This window comes from Symphodus melops, assembly GCF_947650265.1.
Source record: "Symphodus melops genome assembly, chromosome: 4".
Lineage (NCBI taxonomy): Eukaryota > Metazoa > Chordata > Actinopteri > Labriformes > Labridae > Symphodus > Symphodus melops.
This window is the reverse complement of record NC_136694.1, coordinates 17,296,590-17,311,577: the sequence shown is the minus strand read 5'-3', so window position 1 is coordinate 17,311,577 and position 14,988 is coordinate 17,296,590. Positions and strand designations below refer to the sequence as shown.

The 14,988-nt window shown below is 41.8% G+C and overlaps 1 protein-coding gene across 5 annotated transcripts in view; it reads left to right on the top strand.

Moving 5' to 3' along the window:
* LOC306822187 (inositol 1,4,5-trisphosphate-gated calcium channel ITPR1) overlaps window positions 1-14,988 on the top strand; it is a 63,308-nt gene that overhangs the window by 34,048 nt on the left and 14,272 nt on the right. For 3 of the 5 annotated variants that reach the window (XM_079341012.1, XM_079341010.1, XM_079341009.1), the window contains 12 exons: window positions 250-297; window positions 1,778-1,910; window positions 3,669-3,856; window positions 8,394-8,577; window positions 8,724-8,977; window positions 9,791-9,991; window positions 10,082-10,192; window positions 10,499-10,594; window positions 10,826-10,969; window positions 11,077-11,184; window positions 11,310-11,502; window positions 14,699-14,821. In XM_079341012.1, the coding sequence (XP_079197138.1) occupies window positions 250-297; window positions 1,778-1,910; window positions 3,669-3,856; window positions 8,394-8,577; window positions 8,724-8,977; window positions 9,791-9,991; window positions 10,082-10,192; window positions 10,499-10,594; window positions 10,826-10,969; window positions 11,077-11,184; window positions 11,310-11,502; window positions 14,699-14,821 (1,783 nt within the window). The remainder of the gene's footprint in view (window positions 1-249; window positions 298-1,777; window positions 1,911-3,668; window positions 3,857-8,393; window positions 8,578-8,723; window positions 8,978-9,790; window positions 9,992-10,081; window positions 10,193-10,498; window positions 10,595-10,825; window positions 10,970-11,076; window positions 11,185-11,309; window positions 11,503-14,698; window positions 14,822-14,988) is intronic. The other 2 variants (XM_079341011.1, XM_079341013.1) reach the window with 2 other exon arrangements.

Genomic DNA, 14,988 nt, shown 5'->3' with positions numbered 1-14,988 from the left:
GCAGAGACTGATAGTGAAATTTTTAAATTTTTTTAAATTACTCGGCCTGCGTGCTTTTCTGGTGTCTAACGCAGCAATGAATGCATGGCCGCTCACGCTGGACAAATCTTTGCATGCCCACTACAAACAGCTGAATGGTCTCTGAATTGTTCTTATCCTGATGTTTAACATATTCAGTGCTGCATGAACACTAACCCTGTGCATTTATCTGTCCGTTATCACTTCGTTCACACTCCTCACTGAAACCAGCAGCTGGATCAGAACCAGCCTGAAAAGCTGTTGGAGGACCAGAAGAGGGTAGGTACTCACAGCAGCATGGCAGCACAACTCACAGATCTAACACTGTCAAGATTACTGTCGGGTCAAGTTCAACATAAGCAATTCTTGAAGCAACATCTTACTTCTCACTAAAGCTGCATGATACAAAGAAGAAAGGGAAGAATGAGGGAAAGGGGGCATCTTTTGTGACTCCCCCCCGCCCACCCAGCCATCTTTTTCTATGGATGAATTCATTGTATTTTATAGAACTTAACATGTTTCCATCTAGGAGTCATTTTCTACCTTTGTTTTCCAGAATAAAATGCAGATTGAAGTTCATTAGTTTAGAATTATCTCCAGAAAGAATACAAAATACACAAATTACATGATTGATGTCCTGTATAATAGGGCTCAGCCTATTTGTGCCAAGACGTTCATTTTTTAGGCTACTTCCACACAACTATTCCCTTAATATAAACAATGTATAGGGGAAAAGGCAGAAAAAGAAGACTGGCACAAACCTTTCTGAGTCACACCTCCATCAATGTCAGACTTGTCCTGTCTGCAACTTAAGAATACAAAAACAATATTTTTTGTACCGTTACAGGTGCAACCATCATCTTGACCTCACCGAGAGAGATAAAAGCTTTGATTGAAGAGTCATCATTTATTTTCGTTGAAGTTTCTATTAATTGCTGTTGCTGGTAACACTCCAGGTTTGGGCCGACAGTTTAGACGATGTTCAGACACCATGAGGATTTGTGACTCATTACTTGCCTCTTTCTGAAGGGCAGTATTTCCCTTTGAGACAATAGAATTATCTTCCCTCATACTGTGTTGTTCAACAGGCTGCATACAGCTGATGAGTCTCTTGCCGGAGAAAGATGAGAGTATTGTTATAATCCTGACCTCCGGGGTGGAATGATGGCAGCACAGTTTACATAACATCGCTGTCATCTGTCAAGGACCGCCTACAGCTGACAAAGATTTTCACATATTTAAGCACAAACACACAGAACACATCTCCTCTCTCTCATTTCCTTCACTTTATCCCATGGGAGGTCTGTCAGGTAGCTCTGGGCCTCAGTTGCCATAACGACGACAAAGTCGTGCAGCTGCTGCTGAGAGGAGAATGAGTCATGGTGTGGGAGGGCTGGCTGAAGGTCTGTCTGAGTTAAAACCAGGACCTCTCATTTGTACTACAGGGTCAACTCAATGCTAATAATGGAAACACAAATGTGTAAATGACCTAATTTGTCCTGGAACGACTTTGACGTTCAGGGATTCCACAAATTAAATATTCATGATAAAAAGTTTATACTTCTATTTCAGTATCAATAAAAGAGCAGGGTCTTAATGACAGGCATGCTCTCATTTCCTGTGGCCTGTGGGAAGCTCTTTGAATGCATGAAAATACACAACATGTAACTCCTGCGTGTTACCCCTGTTATACAAGTGCTCCTCTCCTCATTGCTGACATCATGATATTACATACTTCCTTTTCTTTTTCCTCTTGCAGGGCGAGGCGCTCAGGCAGATTCTGGTGAACCGTTACTATGGCAACTTTCATCGAAGTGGTGGGCGGAGGGAAAGCCTGACGTCATTCAGCAATGGTCCCCTAAGTCCGGTAGGACCCAGCAAAACCCAACCAGGTGGGACAGTTGTTCATATCACCAATATGAGACGTAGTCTTTACAGCAGGAAGATGTTCATTGTGATTTTCATTTGATGTCGATTATTGTCTTATTTTATCATAACTCCTGTTTGCACTTATGTGTACATGTACATGTATACTGTATCTCCCTCTGCAGAAATTTCTCTGCCTGGCATAAATGTCGATGTTTATTGTTTTGAGTCTCAGTTCCTGCCCTTGCTTTGTCTGTCAAAGCACTACAGGTGTTCTATAAATAAAGTTATTTTTTATTGTTATTATTATATTATTGTAGTCGATGGACGCATTTCCTTGACAACACCAATATCAACATCTCCACCCTCTGAGCTTATGTCGCTGTAAAACATGAGCAAAGGCCCCTGACAGAGAGAGCTGCGACTTTGCTACCTGTAATGACAACAGATACTGTCAGGGAGCAAAGTCCTGATACACTTGATTGTTTTTTGGTTAGCCAAAATGTTTTCTGCCCCTGTAGTCGTTGTAAAGAAAGATTCTTTTGTGTGTGTGCTTGTGCGGCCCTGAGCACATTATCAGCTGCACAGTTGTGTTGCGAGCTGCCCTTTGAGCACGCAGAGCACAATACTCTTATCTGTAATTGATAACGCGGTCATTGTGTTACTGTCTGCAGTCAAAATAATGAAGCTTTGCATATCTGCTTAGCGTTTCTGTTACTTGAGTTCTGTGTTTTGAAATGTAGCCCGCATAAGGTAACATTTTGTCTGGAGACAGATTCTAGAGGACATATTGGTGCCAATGCTTGTGATGTGAGTCTGGTGGTCATATAAAATTCAGTGCAATCATATTGACCTAGTAACAAGAACGGCCTCATGTACACTTTAACATTCAGTGTGACATGAGTGTGAAATTGTAACGTGTGCAGGTCGAGTAAATCACACAGATGCTGTTTTATTTTGAACTGACATCCTTATGCTTCCCAGCTTACCACCTCTATCCTGTCTGTGCACTGAAATGCACAGACAGGAGAAAGTGTAACACTCTGACCCCAGTGTGATACTAGGTTACAGACTGCTACTTTTTGTGAAAACAAACCCCAATAACAATTTTGTGATTAACGGATTACATTGTTGTTTATTGTTTATTTCAATAATTAAGTATTAAAACTCCTAGGAGAAAACTCAACTAGGGTTCAGGTAAAGTAAGAACTAAACTGCATCAATTTATTCTTTGGATTTTGTTTTGTATTTTCAAATAACTGAAAGCATAGATTGATCATATGCTTAGACTTTTTTTGAAATGCAGAAAAATGTATTGATGAAACAGTATTTAATAAACGTTGAAAGAATAATCTAAATAGATAGATAGATAGATAGATAGATAGATAGATAGATAGATAGATAGATACTTTATTGATCCCGAGGGAAATTCAATAGTTAGCAAACACTAAAATCATAAAATTATATATGTTAAATCACTAAGAGTCGGGCCAATAGAAGAAGCTAATTTTACAATATGTTGATGGAAAAAAATATGCTAGCTATTTATTAGGCATGCATTTTGAGGAGGATTCGTTCTCATTCTGACCATTACTTTATTTGTTGCGTAATAGTTGCACTTTTAATCTTGATCAAATGCAGGGACTATAAGCAGCTGCGTCTAATGGTTAGATTTGATAATTAATTAATTCATTAATTGTATCAATCTGAGAAAGAATTTCAGAGGCTGTATACCTCATACATGTGACTCTGATCCGGCCTGCCTCACTGTCTCTGTCCTACAGCGTTGGGGGGTCCGGGGGGCTTGAGTCGAGGGGAAATGAGCCTGGCTGAGGTTCAGTGTCACTTGGACAAAGAAGGAGCTTCTGACCTGGTCATCGACCTCATCATGAACACCACAAGTGACCGAGTCTTCCAAGAAAGCATCCTGCTTGCTATCGCGCTGCTGGAAGGTGGAAACACAACCATCCAGGTCAGTTTACATCAGATATCTGACATCCATTGGGAAGCTGAAGAGATATCCAGCATGTTTTCATTTCAGCGTTGGTCAATCCAACAAGTAAAACGAATTCACTCACCTACTGACCTGGCCATACACTGTAACTGATCTACAGTGGTTTAGTTTATCCCACAGTGCATCTGCGAAGGATCTGCCCAATCAGATCAGGGGGAGAAAAACACTAGTGTGTCATGGATGGGACTGCAGTATGTGGGTCAGTGTGCCACTATAGCTGCTCATATACATTACTGAAGCCGCTCTCCTCTGTCTCATATCTAGCATTATATCTTTTAGCCCAAAGGCCAAGCCAGCTGCTTATGATGACAGGAGTTTGTAGATTAGTATGTAATCGAATATTTCTTATTCTTCATCCTCTTTAACTTTGTTCTGTTTTGTATTATCTCAAGGCATTATAAAGGGGTTGTTTCCCTCTTATTGCTTTGACAGAAGAGGCTCCTCTACCTCCGTGTTGTCCTCTCTTCTCCCCTTTTTCGTATTACTTTCCATGTCTGTTGCTCTTTCTGTTGGAGTCCTTGTCTTTTTCATCCGCCCGTCCTTCCCTATGCACGCTGTTGTGTAACCGCTCTGCTTGCATAATCAGGTTAGAGCGAGGAAGCCGCCGCGGTGGAGATAATGCTTTGCCTTCCCACGACTGCTGCAGAGCTACATCACGTGATCAGTCTGTGTTACATAAGGCCTGTGTGAATGAACAATGAGGAATGTCTCAGCCTTCAAAACATTCCAGCCTCTCCCTCGCTCTCTCTTGCCGGCCCAAACTGGGTCATGCTGGGCCTCCGGAACTGGGGCAGTGGGGAGAAAGGGCGGGTGGAGGGGGACGGGGGAACACAGAAGGGATTGAAGAGAAGCCGGAGCTCCTCTTACCCACATATGTCCTGCAAAGGGAAGTTTCTCCTGTATGCAGTTCTAGAAATACAGTATACACTGACTTACCAATATTGAATTCTTTCATAAACATTTAGGCGGAAGCCTGGTTTTTATTGCAGGAACTCACCTACTGCCCTTTTTATGTATATGTTATTATACTGGTAGCTCCATTTGAAGAAACACACTCGGTACTGAGGTACTTCTTCTTTTCCTGTTATCAATGTCTTCGTTTGAAAATGCTCAGACGAGCACCTGTTGGTTCCTAACTATCTTGTTCTTACGTAACACAGTTAACTATTTACTCGTGACCTACAAAAGTACACACAAATAAACCACACTGAAGAGCTAAAGGTTATTTGCTCAGTTGTGTACAAACACACTGGTTCTGCTCTCATGCAAAGACGTCCAAGGAGCTTCTGATGTTTTTATCGAAATGCTCTCTGGACTTCTTGGCGGTTACTATGTCTTTCTTTCACATTGAAGTCCCGTTCCTGCTTTGCAATGCTTGGAGAGATCTCAGAAAGCTGTAAATGATGTTCTCACATCTCACATGGTTAGACATCTGGAGTGGGGACACCATAGCACGCTGTCCTGTTTTTATCTCATCAATCAATGAGGGTGTATTTCATTTGAACAAAAAACAATAAAGTTCTGACAGGTTTTTAAACAGAAAACTACACGAGATGATTTTTGATTGGAGGGAGTAAGGAACTTGTAGAACACGTTTGCATGCGGTGCTGCCTGCTCGAGCGGGAGGGAGGGCGAGGAGCAGAGGGAGCGCACGTATAAATAGATGTTGTATAACATCCCTTTGTTGATGCCAAGTGGCAGAACGGAAGGAGGGAAGGGAAAGCGCTCTGACCTTGTTTTTCAGTGTTGTCCGCCCCCACCTCACGCTGCTCCCCTCCGTCTCATACCACTCAGGGTTTGTCGCCATGGATACAGACATTCTCTGTGTTTACCCAAACTACAGGGGGCCCTGAGACGATCATCCATCTCTCTCTCTCCTTCATCCTCCTCTGTTACAAGCAATCTATTCTCTCAATGGCCAACAGACATTACATCATCCCTCCATTATACCATTCTTGTCTTTGCTTATTCAGGTGCTTTAAATACGTGTAAGGTGTCTTGATGCAGCAGCACAGGTTTTTGTCGTCGAGTGTGTAAAGATGAAGGACAGACTTCAGAGGCAGCAACCATAGTTAGTGAGATAGTTTAGGTTTTGTCTTCTGGTTTTACACATCACATCATTTCTAGAGAAACCATTACATAAAAGTTTGCTGTGGTGTTTTTCCTTCGCTGTGGTGTTCCCTTTCAAAGTAAAGGTTTAGTCTTTGTTTCAGTGACTCACTCCATCCACTGAACTCAGCTCAGTTCTTGGAAATAGGCCTTTTAAAAAATGGCTCTTTCTGTCTGCCGCTCTAGGCTGAAAAACTTCCACTGCTGGATTACAGCGGTTCATAACTCCTACATGACCAGCGTGTACCCCCTCCTAGCCAACATTAATCAGAAACACTTGCTGCTAACATCATGAAATATAATAGCTCAGCTAACCCGCGTGTATAACACGAAACAGGCGTGCTGGCATGATGCTCGTCCTTCACACTCACACATTCAACGCAGCTTTCTAACACGCCATATCCTGGATCTGAGAGCTGTGAGGTTCAATAAAATTGTTAGGCAGTGCAAAATGAATGTGATTACATAACAACAAAGTTTGCTGTGATTGCTAGAGAATTCTGTATTGAGGAGCATGTATGATATGTGGGCGTGTCCCTTCCAAATTGGCATGTGCCTTAGTCTGCGACAGCTGACATAATTTTCAAGTGTAAAAGTCAGTGGGCGGATTAGCTTATGCGCTCTTGCACTCTCCAGCCTGGGTGTGCTCATACTGTACGGTTTGGTGTGTGTGTGTGTGTGTGTGTGTCTGCGCTTCTTATGTAATGGTAAAGGGAGGGGGGAGGAGTAGTGACGATGAGTGTTTTTCCCTCTGTTTGCTCGGCTAGCAATCAATGTGTTAGACACACACATACGCACACACGCACACACACACACACACACACACACACACACACTATTCTCCGTTCATGCTGTTTGCTGAAGTGGATTGCCAGCAGTGCATCTAATCCCACCTCTGCACTGTCCTCTCTGTCATCAAGTTGTTTGTTGCATGATGGCCTTGCATGGACCCCCCCCCCCCCCATCCCATCTCCTTGTCCCTGAACGTTGGCAGTGCGTACGTGCAGGAGAGCTAATGCTCAGTGGTGGAGGAGGAGGGCCGGGGTGGGGCACAATAAGGCTCTGGAATTTGCTTTGTGGCACAAGCCCACAGTTATGTAATTGGTTCTTTGGAAGAAACTTGGCCACGTATCTGGGTCAGCCCAGCTCCGTGTCATGTTAATGAGCTGCACAAACTGTCTCGTTTGATGGCTTTTTGGGTCAGTGTTTTAAATGTTGTATGGAAGTTAAAGCACTGGGTAACATGAAATTCCAGCACACTTAATCATGTCAGAAGAAACACTTAAAGATAGTTATCTAAGAGCAGGAAATAAAATGATTGTTGTGTCTGTTTGCCTAATATTATCCTTGTGACTATTATCTATTTGTTTCCTCCAGTAGCCTAGTTTTACTTCTAACCTGGAACGACTGACAATTATGTAACAAACTTGAAGACTGGCCTAGATACCGCCAGATAACATTTCCTTCCACCCTGCTATTTGCTCTTGTTTTCCCCTCTCCAGTTCATCTGTTTTTTCCCTACTTTTTGCTCCCTCATTCCCTCTTTACTGTCCGCTACTCGCCATCAGCAACTCTTATTTCCACTCCCCGACATCTCCCTGATTCTCTGTCTGTGTAAGTAGGCCAGGCTTCTTCGTCTCGTGTCGTTTTTTGTTTTTTTTTCACCCAGCTCGTGTGGTGAGACAGCTTCTGCTGGCCGAAGCCTTTCCATAGGCAGCAGCAGATAACAGATCTTACATAATCAAAACAACAGTCCTGGGGGTTGGGACACGGTGTGCTCGCAGGCTCCAAAGTGTTCTAATTCTGAATGACCCCATTCCACAGTAATAACTGCAGCGTTAAAGCCTTAGCATGGCAGCAAATCCAGGATCTGTGGATTCTGTTTTGTGAGGGTCAAATCAAGACCGTGTTGCTCAGCAAATTTTTTTTTTTTTTTTTTTTTTAATTACATAATGGAGAAATTTTGGAGAACATAAATGACACCTGATCTACTGTACAGTATGGCAACATAACCAATCCACAATTTCAGCATCATGTTCATTCAACCTGAGTTCACTGCAGCTCGAATTGCTGAGCGGTTGCATAATGTGAACTTGAAGAGAAAAACAATGTTGACTATGAAGACTAAGAGTGTAAATAAAAATGATCATTGTAAATGCTCACACACTTCGTGGTTACATCTGAATAGGCAGACACCTCTAATACATGTGTAAAAGCAAATCTTTAATTGTAAAAAGTATGATCCGAAGGTATTTTGGCAACTTTGCTCATAGAATTACAGAATTTATTGATAATATTGATAATTTAGATTATAATAATTATAATCTAAATTATTATGGTCGGACGATACGATTCTTAAGATCTTCTGTTTTGCTTTTGTCCCCAGCGTTCATTCTTTTGCCGCCTGACAGATGACAAGAAATCTGAAAAGTTCTTTCGGGTCTTTTACGACCGCATGAAGCTGGCGCAGCTGGAGATCAAAGCCACAGTGACAGTTAACACCAGCGACCTGGGAAACAGGAAGAGAGACGATGACAGCCAAGATAAAGATGTGCCTGTTCGCAAAAAAGGTCAGGGATCTTTCTAGAATCTGACATATGACCTGATTTTACTGACAAAAGATGAGAAGGCTAGTTACAATGTAGAAACTTGATAATTACGTTTGTCTAACATGCAGAGATTTGTTTTTGACTGTTAGCTGCCTTTGTCTGCGCAGCTAGAGACTCAGCAGTGGTCATGACAGAGGACGTGAGAGAGCAACTGTTAGAGGCCTCATCTTTAACCAAGAAAGCCTTCAACTCTTATCGGCGAGAGGCAGACCCAGAGGAGCACTTTAACTCCGCCGAGGGCCAGTCAAGCTCCGGGGACAAGAACCAGGATGAGGGAGAAATGAGTTTTGTGATCATCATCATGCAACCCATCCTTCGCTTCCTGCAGCTTCTCTGTGAGAATCACAACCGAGACTTGCAGGTGGGCACACCGAGCTCGGACTGAGATGTAGATTAGAGTGGATGACAGTTTGTTTTTCTTCACTGCAGGCTGGAGACACTAGGCTCACGATTTAATAACTAATGACAAATCCTTTCATCACCTGTGCCATGTGTGGAGGGTCAGGACAGACTTCTTATGAAGTGTTTTTAATAGCATTTACCTTTCCATAAGATTTCTTTAGATATTATCTAATGTTTTTACTACACAGTAAGGAACAACTCAGCTGGTCTCCCATCTAAAAGAATGATGAATGTGTGTATGGAAAAGTTACTTCAATTCTTGCTGGCTTGACCAATCAGTCCTCTTTTATTTCTTCTAATCAGAAGTGTTTAAAAGACACCTGAAAATGGTACACTGTAGTTGATCTGAAGTATAATGCATAATTATCGTCATGTTGATCAGATCGTTTATTATCATTATTTTGGACTCCTATGTAGCAATCACATAGCTTTGTCTGGAATGTAAAAGTTGTGTTCATGTTGGTGCACAAACCCAACAGGAATGTTTATTTACTGCTGTGCAAAAGACAAACACCACAGCAGTCTGTTGAGCTCTACTTCTAGTGTCCTGACTGTAGAGCAGCATGCTTCAGAAGGGATAGTCCTGTTTTAAAATAGAAATGTGCTTGTTCACGTGCTCTGTGTTTTGTCTTTCTAAACTTCCATCCTCTGAGTGACCAAATAGTCCAATTTTCATATGTAGCTAAACTCTTATTTTCTTGTTGCTTTTAATCCGTTTGAGTCAATACAGACATACTTTGTTTTGCCAAACCAACCAACTTGATCTCTTTAGAACTTCCTTCGCTGTCAAAACAACAAGAACAACTACAACTTGGTGTGTGAGACTCTGCAGTTCTTGGACTGTATCTGTGGCAGCACCACAGGGGGTCTGGGCCTGCTGGGGCTCTACATCAACGAGAAGAACGTGGCTCTTATCAACCAGACTCTGGAGAGCCTCACAGAATACTGCCAGGGCCCCTGCCACGAAAACCAGGTAGAGAAAGAGACCATGCCATGACTTTGCTTGGACTGTAGTCATGCAGCCGTCCGTGGTTTTGAAGACATTGTTAATTTTTACTTTCAGAACTGCATTGCCACCCACGAGTCCAACGGAATAGATATCATAATAGCGCTGATCCTTAATGACATCAATCCACTTGGTAAAAAGAGAATGGACTTGGTGCTGGAGCTCAAGGTGAGTTGTCTTCGAGTGTTGTCAGTAAGTGGAGGAGAGAGCCATACTTTCTTTGAAAACTAGGATGTGGGTTAGTTCTGCCTTTGGATTTTGGTCCGTCAATGTGAAAAAACAAACTTTAACTCTAGCCGCAGAATGGAAGCATGTGCTTAAGCATTCATGGGTCTGATGTAGGCTCCAGCAGGGAAAGATAAACAGCTGAAGTAAGCATGTTTCTTGAGCACCAGGGTTCCTGTCTGTTTCTCTTGGATGTAGTCCAAGTTTAAGATTACAGAACTCTCGACGTCTTTTCTTTTGAAACCTCAGAACAATGCATCAAAGCTGCTGCTCGCCATCATGGAGAGCCGCCATGACAGCGAGAACGCTGAGAGGATCCTTTACAATATGAGGCCCAAAGAGCTGGTGAGGAAATGACGCCATCGAGATAGTTGTTTAGGTATGACATATACTGTGAAATTACTGTGTGTGTGTGTGTGTGTGTGTGTGTGTGTGTGTGTGTGTGTGTGTGTGTGTGTGTGTGTGTGTGTGTGTGTGTGTGTGTGTGTGTGTGTGTGTGTGTGTGTGTGTGTGTGTGTGTGTGTGTGTGTGTGTGTGTGTGTGTGTGTGTGTGTGTGTGTGTGTGTGTGACCACAGGTGGAGGTGATAAAGAAGGCCTACCTGCAGGGAGAGGTGGAGTTTGAGGACACAAAGGAGGAAGAGGAGGATGAGGAAGAGGAGGAACATGATGCTGCTTCGCCACGAAACGTTGGACATAACATCTACATTCTAGCTCATCAGGTCTTCTGTTATTTTTCTCAGCATCATGTTTTGCAGAATCTAAATATGATACAATTTTATAAAATCATAAACAAAATAAGCAAACTGGCCGTGCTTCCTTCATATAGTTGGCGCGCCACAATAAAGAGCTTTCCATGATGCTAAAGCCAGGAGGGGCCTGTGGAGAGGGGGACGAGGCCTTGGAGTTCTACGCTAAACACACAGCTCAGATAGAGGTCTGCAAACGATGTCACAAAGCAAGCTAATAATCCAGCGTAATAATAATAATAATAATGATGATGATCCAGAGAAACGATAGGTACTCGGCTTCTGTCGGGTGACAGGGTGTCTTTGTGTTCAGATTGTGCGCCAGGATCGCACAATGGAGGAGATAGTGTTTCCTGTGCCAAACATCTGTGAGTTCCTGACCTCAGAGTCCAAGCTGCGGGTGTACTACACCACAGAGAGAGATGAGCAGGGCAGCAAGATCAACGACTTCTTCCTGCGAGCAGAGGAGCTCTTCAACGAGATGAACTGGCAGAAAAAGCTCAGAGGTAACAGTAGGAAGACGCTGCGTGTGTGGCGTATGAAGAGGTCACATACACACGTCAGTGTTACAGTCACATCAGACGATACAGAACCACCCTTTGTTATTCAGTAATGCTTTTTCACTTGAGTTTCACAGTTTGATTGTATTTAGCTGGATTAACTTTAGAAGGTGTCAGTACACACAGTTTGCAAAGTCGCAACAAGTCAGAGTCAAGCATACGAATCAAGGAAACGCAACATGATTGAGTGAGCCAGTTTGCTTATGAGATCTTCACATCGTTTCAAACTTACTGTGACTGTTTGTTTTCAGAGGCCCCTCATGAGGATCAGCTGATGTTTTGAACGACTGGTCTATTTTTCTAGGATAAGCTTCATGCTTCATTATTGCGATGAATATCAGACACTCTGTTACAGAATGGTAGATTGTGGATTTTTTTTCCATCTCTCTCATCTCTCACGGTTATGGACCGGGGCTTCTTTAAAATTGGTTTCAAATAAGCAGAGGTCTGCACACATCATAGCTATGAAGGCATCTGTTGATTCCTTCAGCCAGAAATTAGTCATTTTTTAAAGTTCCTGGTTGGAGGTTTTAACAGACTGAAATTAATTCTGATGCCTCTATGTTTACCTGCAAGAGCAAACTTAGACGATAATTGAGAAGATGATGAAGGTGAATTTTAATTCTCCAAACTGCTGCTGCAGATTTCAGACTAAATGATCAAAAGCATTTGTTTACATTTCCCAACATGCTGCTTTGTCCAGAGGGGTCGCCATAATTTACACATACCACAAGTTGCAATAATAATAATCAAAACATATAACTTTTTCTTTTTTTCTTTTTTTTATTAAAAGCCAACAAAACAGTTGTATTCAATTATGTTGCTAGGTACATGTTTTGCATTCCTGCATCAAAATGTAAAAGGACATAATAAACTCATAGTCCATAGGGACCCACCTCATCTTAGCCATACAACTCAAGACTTTGGCTTTAATATTAAAAACATATAGTAACTCAACAGAATAATCTGATGATGATGCCAATTACTTCCGTGGAGCATATCAGCGTCTCTCTATCTCTCTTTGTGCACGCGCAGGCAAGTGTGTCTGTCATTTAAACACTCCTGACACTCTATTAGAAATATAGAACAACAAGAACCGAGTAAAGATTAAGGCCACATCTACATTCAGAAGATTTTCCTCCTCTTGGAAACGAGGCATTACAGCAGAAGTTTGAGAACCACTTCCATAAAGGATGTAAGTGTGTATAATTTTACAGTCAGGATTTGGTCAGCAGGCCCTGTTAAAGAAAAGGTCTGGGGATTGTTTTGAAAGAAATCACATCTATAGATCAACTAAAAAAATGTGTCTTTCATATTATTATAAGAATGATAGAAACAAATGAAAATTATATTTGGGACCCATTCAGTTTTCTAAGGACCCGCTCAAATCACCATTCTTGGGCATTTTTTTGCGTAAACATCAACATCTAGATTATCTGGAAAATCTTTGCTCAAACAAAAATTCAGAGATTTCTACTCCTGAGGGTGTTTAGTTACCCCACGAGTTTTGTTGGACTGGAACTCCAAATCTACTACAGTAATGAATGTTGTTGTTGTTTATTAGGTTTGCTAGTGATAGACTAGGCGACGTGTCTTTGCATATCACATCCAGTGCCTCGTCCATTTTGGGGTAGACCTGTGTACCTCGACAGGATAAGCAGGATGGAAAATAGGAAGGAAGCATGGATGTGTATTGCAAACTGTCAACAGAGCTAACTAGCTCACTGTGTGTTCTTAAGTAGTGTTTGTGCATGTTTCCACAGTCTAAAAGCAGACTGGGGATTTCCACATTCTCTGAGCCGTGAAACATTTGTACAGTAACCTTATGATTCACTACCGAGAGCTCTGTTGCTCACGCATGCAAACACGCATACACACTGACCTGCACCCACAATCAGTCACACTTCGAACCCAAGATTATGTCTGCATACCCACACATAGCCATATTATGTCTCTCACTCAAAAGATTAGATGGACAGAGGAAAGTCCCTCTTACCGTTTCTGCAGAACAACACAACAGAAAATATCACATTAATATTACACATCTGTAGCAAAGTACAAAGTGTGTTTCAGTGCTGGTTTAACTTTTTAAAAGGCTTGTTCATTTCAAACGTAGTCAGTAGAAATCTCTATTAGCTTGTGAACACAAAATTAAAACTGGGCCCACCCTCCTCGGCTCATCATCACCAGAAGCGCTCGCTCACTACAGGTGTATGTCTACTGCAAGCTACCTGAACACATTTGTTGTCATGGAAAAGACATTAAATTAGCAAGCTAGCACAAGCTAACCACCAGTGTTTGGTATCTGCCTGTCTCTCACGAAGTCGGACTACTCCACGTCCAAAAGGGTGGGAAAAAAAAAAAAAAGCTTCACCCACGTTTTGGAACTTAAGTTTCAATTCACCATGATGACATTTTACATTTTTAACCCTACTTCTGCTTGTGTTATACTTCGGTTTGAATGGTTTCATACCATCCCAAACTCATCTGCGAGTGTCGTTGGCTGAGGGAAACACATCCACTCCCCATACAGAAACACAAGAAACACAAAGCATCAAAATCCAAATAATGGACAGGATCTCTGCAGACACAGTCAACACCACATACTGTATGTATGGAGGCCCATAAGTGGAGACTGGGTGGCATTACTTTTGTACAAGTCTATACAATTTTCTCTTTAGATAAACGTTACTGTCTCTACCTTCCAAATAAATTTAATCTTTCATCAAAACACCATCCTTGTGTTACTTCACTTAAAACAATGACTTCAGAAGAGAGATTTTGTCTTCATATTTTTAAATTTACCCAAACATTTTTATGCTCTCAAATTATTGGGGGGGAAAATCCAAGTTGCTTAACATTTAATAGGCTGTGTTAATTACATGATTTGTTCTTGGTCATTTTTCAAAAATGTAAATATTAGCTGGTGCGAGTATCGCAGTTAATGCTCATTGTGATTCATTGTTTTTAACTATTTTAATGAGATTTCTTACACTTATGGACTGTTGGTTGGACCTCAACATCTTGTCAGAACACTTAAACTGTACAGTTCTTCTCAGAAATATATAAATCTACCTAAATGACTATAAGGTCAAATTTTGAATTTTGTTCTTGTGTTTCATTGTGTCCATCTCCTCTCCAGCCCAGCAGGTGTTGTACTGGTGCTCCAGAAACATGACAGTGTGGAGTAATGTTTCCTTCAACCTGGCTGTGCTCATGAACCTGCTCGTCTGTTTCTTCTACCCGCTGGAGGGGGTACAAGGAGGTCAGTGCTGTTACACCCTATTGTAATTCTCATCAGATTTTACCCTGAAATCTGAAGCTCGATTATTTGAAACAGAAAATCATTTTGTGCATTTCAGAACTTGATACTCTTGAAGCTACTTTGAATCATAAGATGTTAAAGTCTCTGATGAGACGCGTTCATGCTTA